This window comes from Cherax quadricarinatus, chromosome 66 (assembly GCF_038502225.1).
Source record: "Cherax quadricarinatus isolate ZL_2023a chromosome 66, ASM3850222v1, whole genome shotgun sequence".
NCBI classification, from domain to species: domain Eukaryota; kingdom Metazoa; phylum Arthropoda; class Malacostraca; order Decapoda; family Parastacidae; genus Cherax; species Cherax quadricarinatus.
Window position 1 is genome coordinate 572,588 of NC_091357.1, and position 15,238 is coordinate 587,825.

Genomic DNA, 15,238 nt, shown 5'->3' on the forward strand with positions numbered 1-15,238 from the left:
TATATATATATATATATATATATATATATATATATATATATATATATATATATGTGTGTGTGTTTAGAATTCGCAGAACTAGTGAAATATTCACAAACATTATTCTCAGGCCGAAGACTCGAACCTACGAACCTTGGAACTAGGTACGCAGTACTCTGCTCACCGAACCACTTTCGTCAATACTTCGGCACCCAGCTTATGAAACGTTTTGGTCCGAAGCAGCCAGCAATCAGGAAGGTGGCTTTCAGTTTTTCATCTTATCCCCTGCATGCATCGACCATTGAAAGAGATTTTACATTGTTTAAAATTCGCATAACAAGCGAAATATTCACAAACATTGATCTCAGGCAAAAGAAGACTAGAACCTACAAGCCTTGGGACGAGGTACACAGTACTTTGCTCACTGAACCACACTGGTCGGTACTTGGGCGCCCAGCTTAAGCTAGCAATTTGGTCCAAAGAAGCCAGCATTCAGGAAGGTGGCTTTGAGAATCCTTCTGTGGACTGATAGATAATGTTTGTAAGCAATTTGGCCTGTTCACGAATTGTTAAGCATTTCAAAATCTTTTTCATTGTTCACTGCATGTGGCAGAATTTGATGAAATGACCTATCACTGGCCTGTTGTCCCAGGGTATGAGAGTGACTGCTTAGCTTCGGCTAGGCACCCATACTTCTCTGGGATCTGGCCGAGTGGAGAAGGTACTACGTGCATATATATATATATATATATATATATATATATATATATATATATATATATATATATATATATATATATATATATATATATATATATATATATATATATATATATATATATATATATATATATATATATATGTATGATCAATTTAATTTATTTTTGGAGGCGTGAACTTGTGATCTCCATGTATTAATACAGTAAAATAAAGTAGATCAATTTTGTCATGGACATGTGTTAAAAAGATGTTCTTTTTAAAACATTTTAATATTTTTTTTTTTTTAAGTGGAGGTTTTTGCTCATTGTAATTATTTTCACTTGTTTTCTCTTCCTGTGTAGTTATCATCGATTATTCACAAGTGTTTTACCTTGCCGTGTTACTATGACTGTTCATGTCTTCCTGTGTCACTCTCAACCATTATCATCAGAGATATATAACTCTTATCTTCCTGAGTTGTTATCGAAGATTTTAAACATTTATTTGTTTCTTGAATCGTTCATTTCAACATTTTCTAAACTATATGTAATACGCATTTTTCCTTTTCCTTTTCCCATTCCATAGGTTTATCATTTTTTCGCGTTCCAAGTTACTTAATGCTGTATTTGACATCTGCTGTATGGTCAAATACTATTTTTGAGATTTATTTTGGGGAAAAATACCGTCTTCGACGCAGTAAAATACGGTATTCATTTTGTATACCACATACTGCGGTCAAAATATTCCACAATCTGGATAATGTATTTTTTAATCTACAAAGATTGGATACATGAGCAGTGTGCTGTTACCCTTTTTATTTATGATAGTTACACAATGGGGACAAAAGCAAAGTATGATTCTCTCTCATATTTCATTGCGCAGGATGGGGCTCATACAAAGTGTCGAAATTTGTCAACCTGAACTGTAAGAGTAGACTTCCGTAGGACAATGAGACATAAGAACATAAGAAAGAATGAACACTGCAACAGGCCTACTGGCCTATGAGAGGCAGGTCCAATTCTCTTCCCAGCTAATGCCTTAACCTAGTCAGGTCAGGTCATATTCACTTAAGGAAGGAGCACGGCATCCGACTTAGCAGCACAAGCTAGTCAGGTCAAACTCACACCCGCCCAAACCCACTCATGCATTTATCTAACGTATTTTTAAGACTACACAACGTCTTAGCTTCTATGACGGTACTGGGGAGTTTATTCCACTCATCCACAACTCTTACCAAACCAGTGCATTCCTGTATCCTTCCTGAATCTGAAATTTTCCAACTTAAAGCCATTGCTGTGAGTCCTGTCTAGGCTAGATGTTTTTGGCACGCTATTTACATTCCCTTTATTCATTCCTGTTTTCCACTTATACACCTCAATCATATCCCCCCTAATTCTACGACTTTCTAGAGAGTGCTGATTCAGGGCCTCAGTCTATCCTCATGGGGAAGATTTCTGATACATAAAATCAACTTTGTCATCCTCCTTTGTATGTTTTCCAGTGCATTTATATCCATTCTGTAATACGGTGACCAGAACTGTGAACATATTCCATCAAAGTTCATCAGTAACGGGAGCTTCATAGGTTTCCTTCCACTATAGCATCAATTACTGTCGCTTAAGACTTACCATCTCACAAAGTAGTTTTTCCCTTACACTGGAAAAGGGCAAATTTAACGAAGAAATAGAGATAGAGGAACGAGGGGGAGAAAAGGTGGGGGTCTCCGTGATGGCTTTTTAATTATTTAACAAAACAAGATGTGATAAATGGTTTAAAAAACTGACAACTTGAAGCTTGAAACACTTATGCAGCATATGAGAATCTTTATTGAGGAAACGTTTCGCCGCACAGTGGCTTCATCAGTCCAATACAAAGCAGAAAAGTGTAAGGAGAGGAGGAGTTTGAGGTAATCAGTCCCACATTCTACAAGATTGATGGACTGAACACATCGACTCCAAGCTAAGGGACTGATTACCTCAAGCTCCTCCTATCCTTAAACCTTTCTGCTTTCTATTGGACTGATAAAGCCACTGTGTGGCAAAACGTTTCCTCAGTAAAGATTCCCATATGTTGCATAAGTGTCTCAAGCTTCAAAACAAGATGTAACGGGAGTGTTGTGTTACTATATTCCTCATAGGAACATAATTACTCACAATAGGCAAAGCACTTTTCGCTATATTTTTTAATCACTGGAAGCATGAGTATTGGCGTACATTGAGTTTTGAGACTCTCTGATCGCGGGTTCTAACCCCGCCCGTGGTATGGTTTGCAGTCGTGCCATTACGATTTCACGCGTCGTGCATTTATCGCCAACAGAGTGTAGTATCAACCCTGTGTGTGACGACGGCTTAGGAGTTTGCAGAGAATTTTGCTTCAATGAGGAACGTGAGGTGAAGGACGGCGACTGTGGGACCTCTGGCTGCAAGTGCTGTACATCTCGCCTCGCCGACTGTCCTTCTTCTTCCAACTGTTCTGGCATTTGCACGGATATAAGAACATGTCATTATCCACTGGTGAACAACTTCTGCTCGGGATTAGACTGTGTGTGTTGTCACAGTAAGTATGTCAATGATACTTATAAAATGATTGATTGCAAAATTCTGCACAGGTTTTATGCCACATTTGTGTGTGTGTGTATTCGCCTTACTGTACTCACCTAATTGTACTTGCATGGGTTGATTCATAGCTCCTGGGACCCCTCTTCACTAGTCGCTACGAGGTAGTGTGTGACTGTGTGTGTGTGCGTGTGTGTGTGTGTGTGTGTGTGTGTGTGTGTGTGTGTGTGTGTGTGTGTGTGTGTGTGTGTGTGTGTGTGTGTGTGTGTGTGTGTGTGTGTGTGTGTGTGTGTGTGTGTGTGTTTGTGTGTGTGCACTCATATTATCACTTATATGTGTAGCTTGAGGGTCGATTATTAGCTCCTGGCATGGCTTGTCAACTTGCAGCTAGGCAGAATCTCTCCCTCGAAGTCTCGTAGATTCTATCGCACCTGTTTTTAAAACTATGTGGCTCATCTGCGTCTTTAATCTCCTGTTGTCAGCTCGAATACCTGTTTCTCGCTTCTCAAACAGCCTATTCCTATCTACCCCCTCAGTTCTATTAAGAATTTTGCATGTTGTTATTATGTCTCCTTTGGTTCTTATGCCCTCCAATGTCGTTAGATTAATTTCCGTTAGCAATGTTCATATCTCATAACAATTAGTTCTAGAACTAGTCTCGTTGCTTACATCTGCACTCTCCCCTGTTACTAGAATGGCTTTCTTAGGTGTGAGTTCCATACTGGTATTGCATACTCTACGAGGGACCAGACATATATTGTGTAAAGGGCCAGAGAAGCATTGGCTGCATAGGTTATTCGGTTTAGGTGAGCCTCTTGCGAAGTGCTACGAACTATTCTTACCTCAAGGAGTCATGCCTGCAGCCAGTGTCCCCCGACTCTATACTCCCTAAACTGTTTTCTGGCCCCTTCCCTGATCTTCATAACTTCGCATTTGCTGTAGATGAATTCAAGCAACCCCTTATTTATCAATATTTACAACTTGACCCCGTACTCATCTGTTTGTATCCTCAGTATTAGTTTTACATCATCACCTAACAGAGATCCGTTTGATTAACTCCCACTTCGTATGCCATTCACATACACGAGAAACTGTACAGGTCCTGGTACTGACCTTTGCAGAACTCCCCTTGTTACATTACCTTTCGGACATTGCTTTTTCTGACGTTACTTATTGAACAATCGCAATTTGATTTTGTCCACTAAGATTTTCTTTGATCGTTCAGAATAAGTTCCCTGTTATTCCTGCTTGATCGTCTGAATACATTCCCTGGTATCCCTGCCTGATCGTCACGAGTATGTTACCTGTTATTTCTGCCTTATCGTCTGGAGGACGTTCACTGTTATTCCTGCCTGATCCTCTGGAGGACGTTCACTGTTATTCCTGCCTGATTCTTTGGAGAACGTTCACTGTTATTCCCGCCTGATCCTCTGGAGGTCGTTCACTGTTACTCCTGCCTGATCGTCTGGAGGACATTTACTGTTATTCTTGCTTTATCGTCTGGAGGAAGTTCACTTTTATTTCTGCCTGATCCTCTGGAGGACGTTCACTGTTATTCGTGCCTGATCGTCTGGAGAACGCTCACTGTTATTCCTGCCTGATCGTCTGGAGGACGTTCACTGTTATTCCTGCCTGATCGTCTGGAGGACGTTCACTGTTATTCCTGCCTGATCGTCTGGAGAACGCTCACTGTTATTCCTGCCTGATCGTCTGAAGGACGTTCACTGTTATTCCTGCCTGATCGTCTGGAGGACGTTCACTGTTATTCCTGCCTGATCGTCTGAAGGACGTTCACTGTTATTCCTGCCTGATCGTCTGGAGGTACCACTAGAACACCTAGCATGGCTAGGCATTTCGGGCAGACTTAGTTTAATTCTTTGTTTTAAAATATTACAAATTATGAGGTAAGTTGGCATTATGGCTTGACTAAATACTAGTTTGTGAGTTTAGCTGAATGCTTTTGTTTTGGCACAGTACATAGTTTCCTGATTCATTATTTTAAGATTGAGATTAATATTTGTTTATCGTCTGGAGGACGTTCACTGTTATTCCTGCCTGCACCTTAAATTTTTACCAGTCTTTTGTGGGAATCATTATGGAATGCGTTTATGAGGTCGGTGACAACACAATCCATTGATTCCTGTCTTTCCTAGTCTCACTTTAATGACTGTCATAGAATATCAGGTACTCTATCACTATCCTCATTATTTTCAATACCTTGCATAGTATGCATGTCAGCAAAATTGGTCAGTCATTTGGATATTAAACTTACTTTTCACTTAACTAATGTACCACTTCTTGTAACCTGGGTCGTACTTCTGTTCAGACTTGCACCAATATTTCCCAGAAAAGGCTGGTTTAGAGACAGTCATGCCTAGTTTGGGCCAGTAGGTCTGCTGCAGTGTTCCGTCGTTATAAACCATACCCCCGGCCGGGATTGAACCCGCAGTCATAGAGTCTCAAAACTCCAGCCCGTCGCGTTAGCTACTAGACCAGCTAGCCACAATAAGATTCATCCAACTAGGTATATTTCTACACCATAGGAAGGTTAGCACAGGCACCTCTGTGACCACAAATGCAAGTGGTCACAGAGGTGCCTGTGCTAACCTTCCTATGGTGTAGAAATATACCTAGTTGGATGAATCTTGTTGTGGCTAGCTGGTCTAGTGGCTAACTCGACGGGCTGGAGTTTTGAGACTCTATGACCGCGGGTTCAATCCCGGCCGGGGGTATGGTTTGTTTGCAATCGTGTCATTACGATTTCTTGAGTCTCGTTCCGTCGTTATGTTCTGATGTACAGCATTTTCTGCTCCTCTCAGAACTGTCTCTCACTTTTTTACCCTCACTGATGCCGTGTTCTAAAAGTGACTTTTTGTTGAAAGGTCAAATTTTCATGATATACTTGACTTTACCTGACCTTAACATTTTCTCCGCCTTATACTACTCTTTATGCTCTTCTCTGTTGTAAGTAGAATTAGTCCAGGATGGACCGTATTGTACTTTAAAAGTTCCTGTTCAAATTATGGATTAAATGTGAATTGTTGAAGATGCAGACGAAAGTGTGACTTTTTTTTCTTATGCTAACACAGCAAGATGTGTAATGCTGGCTTTATTATTCAACAGAGTGCGGTACGCAGCAATTGTGTGATGATGATAATGGTGTCTGCAGAGAGTCTTGCCACACTGAAGAGCGAGAACTGGAGAAGGGCTGTAGTGACTCTGATTGCAAGTGTTGCACACTTCGTGAAGCAACATGTACACCTTCCTCGAACTGCCCGGGAATATGCATGGACTCCAGAAAATGCAAGAAGCCTTTAAATAACTCCTATTGCAACGGAAACGGCTGTATTTGTTGTGACAGTGAGTAATTTTTTCCCATTGTTACCTATAAAATATTCATTTGCCTGTCAATAACATGTGTAACTATAGTAATAAATTAGAATTTTTCCGTTAAAGTGTTTAGTTTATTGTTTATTATTTCTTGTTGACAGTGCCTCAATAAATCGTAATGACACGATTGCAAATAAACCATACCCCGGGGGTATGGTTTATTTGCAATCGTGTCATTACGATTTCTTGAGTCATGTTGACGGCAGTGAAGGGACTTGAGCTAGAGTTCGTCACGGCCACGCTAGCTGGAGATTCGTCTGTAAAAACTTGCATTTGTGGTCACAGAGGTGCCTGTGCTAACCTTCCTATGGTGTAGAAATATACCTAGTTGGATGAATCTTATTGTGGCTAGCTGGTCTAGTGGCTAACGCGACGGGCTGGAGTTTTGAGACTCTATGACCGCGGGTTCAATCCCGGCCGGGGGTATGGTTTGTTGACAGTACTCGTCTCTTAGCAAGAGTAGCGGCGAAAATCCCTTTACCAGGTGCAGAAGATACAATACTCATTGTAACAGCGGTGAGAAAAATCATCTTAGTTGGAAAATAAATCTTAAGCCCCTTAAGAGGATAACTGGGTACAGGTGTGGGAATATCGTCATTTTCCGGAAACCTTACATAATATGCGCGCTGGGCACTACCGTGGCCCTCTTTTTGGGCCACCAAGCGGGTGCCTACGGCATTCCAAGACAGTCACATTTCAGCAGTGAGGAGGGCGACTTCACCTCTATGTAGTAAATTACGTAGTAAATTACCATTCCTAATTGAAACAGGAACCACTAACCCTACCCAGTCGTGAAATCCCCACACAGCCTTTATTCTGCACAACACGCCCCTTAAGAAGATAACTGGGTACAAACCCTTTAAAGGGCATATACCCAGTTATCCCTTAAACTGAACCTTAGCGAGAGCAGTGGATCTACGCTTCTTAGCAGCAGATGTTTGTAGATAAACATTAACAGTATTAGCTGTTATTAGGTCGCTGTGCGATCCGAGAAAGGTAGCTCTGTATAACTTAACCCGCACCTCCTGTTCGCCAGTGTAAACGAAAGGAATAATGTCACGTGCAGCACGGAAATATTAGTAAAGATTTGATTCAAATGAAGAGTGGAGAACAATATCCCATTTTCATGAATTAAAATGGAAAATTAAACTTACACGGCCTAAAATTAATTCAAGTTTTCCACTAAGAAACTGTAGTTTTGATGCCAAGTTAAGACGGCTTTCTCTTGTTATCTTGCATAGATCATATCATAACCTATAACAGAACTTCAAGTTTGATGGTTGATGGGTGAATCTCTCTTGTTATCTTGCATAGATCATATAACCTATAACAGAACTTCAAGTTTGATGGTTGATGGGTGAATCCAGTCACAAGAGGCACTCGTAAATTATTGTGTGAAAGCCAATATTTAAATATTCACTCATCATGACTCACGAAATCGTAATAACACGATTGCAAACAAACCAGACTACGGATGGGGTTTGAACCCATGGTGAGTCGTAAAATTCCAGGCCAGTACTTAAGCCACTGGACCAGCTGACTACAATTAGATTCATCCAACTAGATATATTTGTATACATGAAGATAAATTTGGAGCTTCACCGGCCAACATGAATCAAAACTTTTCTCTAGGTAAGACTAGTAAATGTTTATGATTAAAGTTATTATGAATCCATGTGAATACTGATGCAAGTTTACGTAAGTTTTGGGCCCATAACATACATTTTTTTATATTAGTCTTGACAGCACAAAATTTTATTTGCCCATAAAATACATTATGCAAAGTTAACTATGAATAACCCAATAAGTCCAATTTGTGACATGTTTCTGATCAAAAGAGACATTCTCCAGTTATTTCACCAAAAAAATAATATTTTTTTTAATTAAAATTGTCACAATAAAAATTTATACAATTAAAAGCAAGGTTAAGTTTCTTTAGAGGAAAACGCAGCAGCATAAAACGTTTAAATCTGACCGGAAAATTTGCACCTACAGACTAGATGAATCATTAATGATTAATATTAATTAGGGGAGAAATTTAACCAGCAGAGGTCATGTAGCACATTTGTAATGGGAGGCACCGAGACTCGATCCTAAGAAGGAAATACAGCCATTCACTTGCATCATGAAGAAATAATGAGAAATTATGAAACAATATTATAGCATTTCCTGATTAAAAGTAGTTAAATGGCACCTACACACTCCATTAACAACACCAACTTATACACAAATAACCTGCACATAGAAGAGAGGAGCTTATGACGACGTTTCGGTCCGACTTAGACCATTTACAAAGCCATAGTGTGACTTTGTAAATGGTCCAAGTCGGATCAAAACGTCGTCGTAAGCTCCTCTCTTCTATGTGTGGGTTATTTGTGTATTCCAGCCACGGTTTTGTGCCTTTTTAATTAACAACAACTAGTCTATGTAGGATTCAACATTGTTAAAATTTTGATGTGCTTCTAAAGAAGTTTTGTGAACGTATCTAATGGAAACCAATTTCAGCAACCATCTATTTTATAAGTAAGCAGATGACAACTGCACTTTATAATTGTTCCATGAACCTTCACTTACTAACAGTTGATCACTTGAAACCGATAGGATAAGGAGTTCTCAAGTTATAAACAAAAACTTAGGTAGAAAAACTAAGAAAAATTAATTTCAGAGTGTGTCTGCTCAGGTATAAGTCGTACAGTATTTAAGGGTTCATTAAATCAATAAAAATAAAAAAAATATATATACAAACCAGAGTTATCAACATTTCTCAGTTTTCTGTTTATAAATTATATTTTAAATTATCTACAATCCTCGTAAAAAAAGATTTTTTGTTATTTTTTGCGAGAATCAGATTGATAATTATATATAATCAGTACCACGAAATTAGTAAATTGGCACGAACAAAGCTTAGATTCGTTAATAATATATTTCCATTTAAAATCCACCAACACTTAAATGTTTGAAGCCAAGACCCCTCAATGGAGGTTCCTTGACGCTGGTGAGGGGCTCTTGATCTAGGGAATTGGATGCGTTTTCCAGTTCCCTGAATTGAACCTGAATACCTTCCATTCCGCCCCCACAGGGGCTCCCCCATGATTATAATAATTATAAATGAGGCCAAGAGAGACATTTTCTAGTTAATATATGATATTCCGTTTATTTAATAATACTGAAATTTTATAATTTATAATTGAAGACTGTAATAAAAGGAATTCTCCAGTAACTGCCCAGAATCTATTGGATCAAATATTTTTAACAGTTCCACTAAAATTTCAAATTTTGTGACTAAAGAGTATAAAATTATAGGACATCTTTCTTCTTATGGAATGAAATCAGCATAAATATTTTTGAAACCAATAAAACTAGACATTCGTTATTTGTGGAATGGAAACATCACTACTATTTAATAAAATTGGCACAATGGTATTAGTGGAGCCCAATAACAACGAGAAACTTTTATTGAACTTACACCAAGGCTGTAAATTTGAAGACAGTCAAAAAAGGCATTCCTCATTGTTCCGACGACTCTAAGATTAAAAATGTTAGTGTATTGATAAATTTGCCAGCATGTAAACTGAACTGTCGTGTTATTACGTTTTCATGAGTCATGTTAAACTGTCGTAGCCATAGATACATCACCCATTAAATTTTGAAGTCATCCAGGAGTGGTAAACCAAAATATATTTAGCGTAATTAAACGTGAATTAAAATTTCTCATTATTTTACACATAAAAATGGCGAGATTGCATTTACGCTCTTGAATTTCACTCTCTGTCGTCGTCGAATTGAATGTTTGTAGGTAAGCCATCCAGGGCTCTAGCAATTATTGGATCCATTTCAAATAGCTAGGAATGGGTTCTACAACTTTGGTCATAGGACACCTGCACGTCTCAGTTTCCAGAATCTTGGCCTCAGGGCTTCTGTTACAAGCGAAATTAAAACAAAATGCTGGAGAAAGAAAAAACCAAAAGAAAAGAAAAAAAATTCAGGTTACCTGGTGTCCTCGTGTTACAAGCGAAATTTAAACGAAATTCTGGAGGAACAAAACCAAAGAAAATGAAAAAATCAGGTTACCATTAAAGTTTCTTTTTCGGGGATTTCTAAATAGTGGGCCTACCCACTTTGGCAAATTCAATCAACATAAACAACCGGTATTCATCTTTAGGGAGGAACAATGGTCATACTTCTCTAAACAGGTGACGGAGAAATCTGATACTGCTGTATGTTTAAGAAGCAATAAACGTCTCTGTAGGGAAGCACACGAAAGAAGATGCTTGAGTTCTACAAATATGTCGCGCTTGTTCTTCAACAAATATTATGCTCTGTGCTCTTCAACAAATATTATGCTCTGTACTCTTCAACAAATATGCTCTGTAATCTCAGCAAATTTTTTTTTTACAGAGTGTAATGCTCAGCTTTTCTGCGATAATGGTGAAGGGATGTGTCGAGACACTTGCCTGAGTCATGAGCGTGAGGAACCAGAAAGTTGCGGTGACTCTGGCTGCAAGTGTTGTACATTGCGCCAAGCTGTATGTCCAGACTCCTCTAAGTGTCCTGGTGTTTGTATAGATTCCAGATTATGCTCCGATCCACTGGAAAACAGCTCTTGTTCGGGAGATTACTGTATGTGCTGTAACAGTAAGTACCTTACATGGAATATACCTGATGAAAGTAAGACACTTGTGCAACATCTGGGTATCTTTATTGTAGACGTTTCGCCATCCAGTTGGTTTATCAATACAGAGTCAATGACATAACTAGAACACAGTAGAACAATATACAAAAGATTAGGTAATCAGTCCCTCAGCCATGGAATTGGTGTGAAGTGCACCGTGGGTGTAGAGATTCTGGTGCACAGCCAAGGAGACTGGCGCTTATGTAGGCGTCAGTGGCGTTAGCTTCCTTGCTTGTGCTCCAAAATCTATACACCCACGGTGCTCTTCACACCAACTCCAAGGCTGAGGGACTGAATACCACATCTTTGGTATATAGTTCTACTTTCTTCTAGTTATGTCCTAGAATCTGTATTGATAAAAACATAGGATTGCGAAACGTCTACAATAAAGATACCCAGATGTTGCACATGTGTCTTAATTTTCATCTTTGTAGATGAATGGTTCAAAGAATCGACATGTTGTTAAATTAGACACATGTGCAACTCTTGGGTATCTTTATTGAAGAAACGTTTCGCCACACAGTGGCTTCATCAGTCCATACTTGGGATTTCTTCGCTTGCCTAACCTTTGGGTACGACCTACTTCCACAATGGACAAATGTGACACGACCTATGACTGCTGCACCTCTCCTGCCATACGGTTTATAAGCTGCTTCTCCGCTCATATGCCGTATTCTATTCAAGATTGATAGACTGAGCACATCGACTCAAGGTTGAGGGACTGATTACCTCATTCTCCTCCTGTTCTTCAAGTTTATCCTTTGTATGGACTGATGAAGCCACTGTGTGGCGAAACGTTTCCTCAATAAAGATACCCAAGAGTTGCACATGTGTCTAATTTATCAACTTTCATCTTGTCGGTATTGTATACCTTTCTTGCATGGAGTATACCTGGAAGGCGTTCCCAGTATTACTGTGAATTAATAAAAATAATAATATTTTTTCAGCATTATACAGTATTTATAAAGAGAAAAGTGACATTTATTGGGCAAAAAACCCATTGTTATGCAGATTATTACGGCTGCAGCTGCAAGCAACAGTAATTAATTACTAATTAACAGATAATTATTGTACATGCAGTGAAAGTTCTTCATTATTAAATAAGATAATTGTTTCTTTAGCTACATGATTTCAGAGAATTTAGCAGAGTTGAAGTTTTACAGAATGTCTTAAATATAAGAACATAAGAAAGAAGGAACACTGCAACAGGCCTACTGACCCATGCGGAGCAGGTCCATGTCCCCCACGGATTAGCCCAATGACCCACCCAGTCTGATCATCTCCACTCAAGGATGGAGCACTGCACCAGACCCAGCAGCACAAGCTAGTCAGGTCCAACTCACACCCACCCACACCCACTCATGTATTTATCTAACCAATTTTTAAAACTACACAACGTTTTAGCCTCAATAACTGTACTCGGGAGTTTGTTCCACTCATCCACAACTCTATTACCAAACCAGTGCTTTCCTATATCCTTTCTGAATCTGAATTTTTCCAACTTGAAACCATTGCTGCGAGTCCTGTCTTGGCTGGAAATTTTCAGCACGCTATTTACATCCCCTTTATTTATTCCTGTTTTCCATTTATACACCTCGATCATATCCCCCCTAATTCTACGCCTTTCGAGAGAGTGCAGATTCAGGGTCCTCAGTCTATCCTCAAAGGGAAGATTTCTGATACATGGGATCATCTTTGTCATCCTCCTCTGTACGTTTTCCAGAGCATTTATATCCATTCTGTAATACGGTGACCAGAACTGAGCAGCATAGTCTAAATGAGGCCTAACCAAGGATATATAGAGTTGAAGAACAACCTGAGGACTTCTATTATTTATACTTCTAGATATGAAGCCAAGAATTCTGTTAGCTTTAATGCGAACACTAATACACTGTTGTCTTGGTTTTAACGTACTGCTAACCAGAACTCCTAAATCCTTTTCGCAATCAGTAATATTAAGATCTACATTATTTAGTTTATATGTGGCATGGTTATTTACCTGTCCAACGTTTAGAACTTTGCATTTGTCAATATTAAACTGCATCTGCCACTTCTCCGACCATTGCATCAGTCTATTCAAATCATCCTAGAGTGCTCTAGTGTCCTCATTAGAATGAATTGGACGGCCTATTTTGGTGTCATCAGCAAATTTGCTTATGTCGCTATTTATTCCCTCATCTATGTCGTTTATGTAAATTGTGAACAACAATGGGCCCAACACTGACCCCTGAGGAACACCGCTTGTGACGTGCCCCCATTCTGATTTCTCCCCATTTATGCAAACTCTCTACCCAGAAAAAAATTTCTCCTCCTATCCCGTGTGCCTTAAGTTTCCTCAATAGCCTCTGGTGTGGAACTCAATCGAAAGCCTTACTGAAGTCCATATACACAATATCATATTCATTACCATGATCTACCTCCTCAAACACCTTAGTGAAAAAAGTTAGTAAATTCGTAAGACAGGAACGCCCCTTTGTAAAACCGTGTTGAGATTCGTTAATCAGTCTGTGCCTGTCAAGATGGCTACGAATTGCTTCGGCAATTATTGATTCCATAAATTTTCCTACTATGGAGGTAAGGCTTATTGGTCTATAGTTCGAAGCCAAGGACCTGTCACCTGCCTTGTAAATAGGTATTACATTTGCCATTTTTCACTTATCAGGCACTATGCCAGTTTGTAGTGATATGTTAAAAAGATTAGCCAGAGGTATGCTAAGTTCCTCTTTACATTCCTTTAACACCCTTGCAAACAGTTCATCAGGGCCTGGGGATTTGTTAGGTTTCAGTTTCACTATTTGTCTGAGGACCATGTCACTAGTTATCGCAATCGTACATAGTTTATTATCATCCTGTTCTACATAATCTATTATTTCAGGAATATCGCTAGTATTTTTCTGGGTGAAAACTGAGAGGAAATAGGTATTTAGAATTTCACACATATCCTTATCACTCTCAGTGATTTGACCAGAATTACTCTTAAGTCGGCCAATCTTGTCCCTAATCTTACTTCTGTATACCTGAAAGAATCCTTTAGGGTTAATCTTTGAATCCCTTGCGACCTTAGCTTAATAATCCCTTTTTGCTTTTCTTATTCCTTTCTTTATCTCTCTCTTTAATTTAATATATTGATTTCTTAACTGCCCATCCCCTCTTTTGATACGCCTATATATGCCTCTCTTTTGACCAATGAAATGTTTTAATCTATTGTTCATCCATTTGGGATCATTTTTGTTAGATCTAATTTCCTTACTCGGAACAAAAGTTGTCAGGGCAGCTAGAACTATGCTCTGAGAAACGTCATACTGGCAACCAAGATCACCTACCTGACCCATAGCCAGGACATCCCAGTTTAGCCCACCCAAGTAATTTTTCAGTCCCATGAAGTCGGCCAAGCGAAAATCTGGGACAGAGATTTCATTGTAATTCAAGTCCGGCCTGCCGGTTTCCCTGAATCATAAAGTCGGCCAAGCGAAAATCAAGTCGGCCAAGCGAAAATCTGGGACAGAGATTTCATTGCAGTTATCTGGGTAATTCCATGATATATTAAAACTAAGTGATTTGTGATCACTTTCCTCAAGCTCATCATTAACCTCAAGATTATTAATTAGTGAATCTTTGTTGGCAAGAACCAAGTCAAGCAGATTGTTTCCTCTAGTTGGTTCTGTCACAACCTGTTCTAAAAAGCAATCTTGAACCGTATCAAGAAATTCACTAGACTCAAGATTTCCTGTCATATTGTTCCAATCAATTTGTCTATAGTTAAAATCTCCCATTATAACAACATTTTCATATCTAGATGCCTTATGAATTTCGTCCCATAACAGCTTACTGCCCTCCCTATCAAGGTTTGGGGGCCTATAAATCACACCCAAAATTAATTTGTCATGTCCCTCGAGAAACTGTAGCCAAACAGATTCTGTGTTCGATGTCTCTAATCTTATAT

The 15,238-nt window shown here is 39.1% G+C and overlaps 1 protein-coding gene across 1 annotated transcript in view; it reads left to right on the forward strand.

The window, feature by feature from the left end:
* Positions 1-15,238, forward strand: part of LOC138854657 (keratin-associated protein 16-1-like) — a 154,055-nt gene that overhangs the window by 32,001 nt on the left and 106,816 nt on the right. Inside the window, exons 3-5 of the mRNA XM_070099016.1 lie at positions 2,995-3,234; positions 6,357-6,593; positions 11,022-11,258. Of these exons, the coding sequence (XP_069955117.1) occupies positions 2,995-3,234; positions 6,357-6,593; positions 11,022-11,258 (714 nt within the window). The remainder of the gene's footprint in view (positions 1-2,994; positions 3,235-6,356; positions 6,594-11,021; positions 11,259-15,238) is intronic.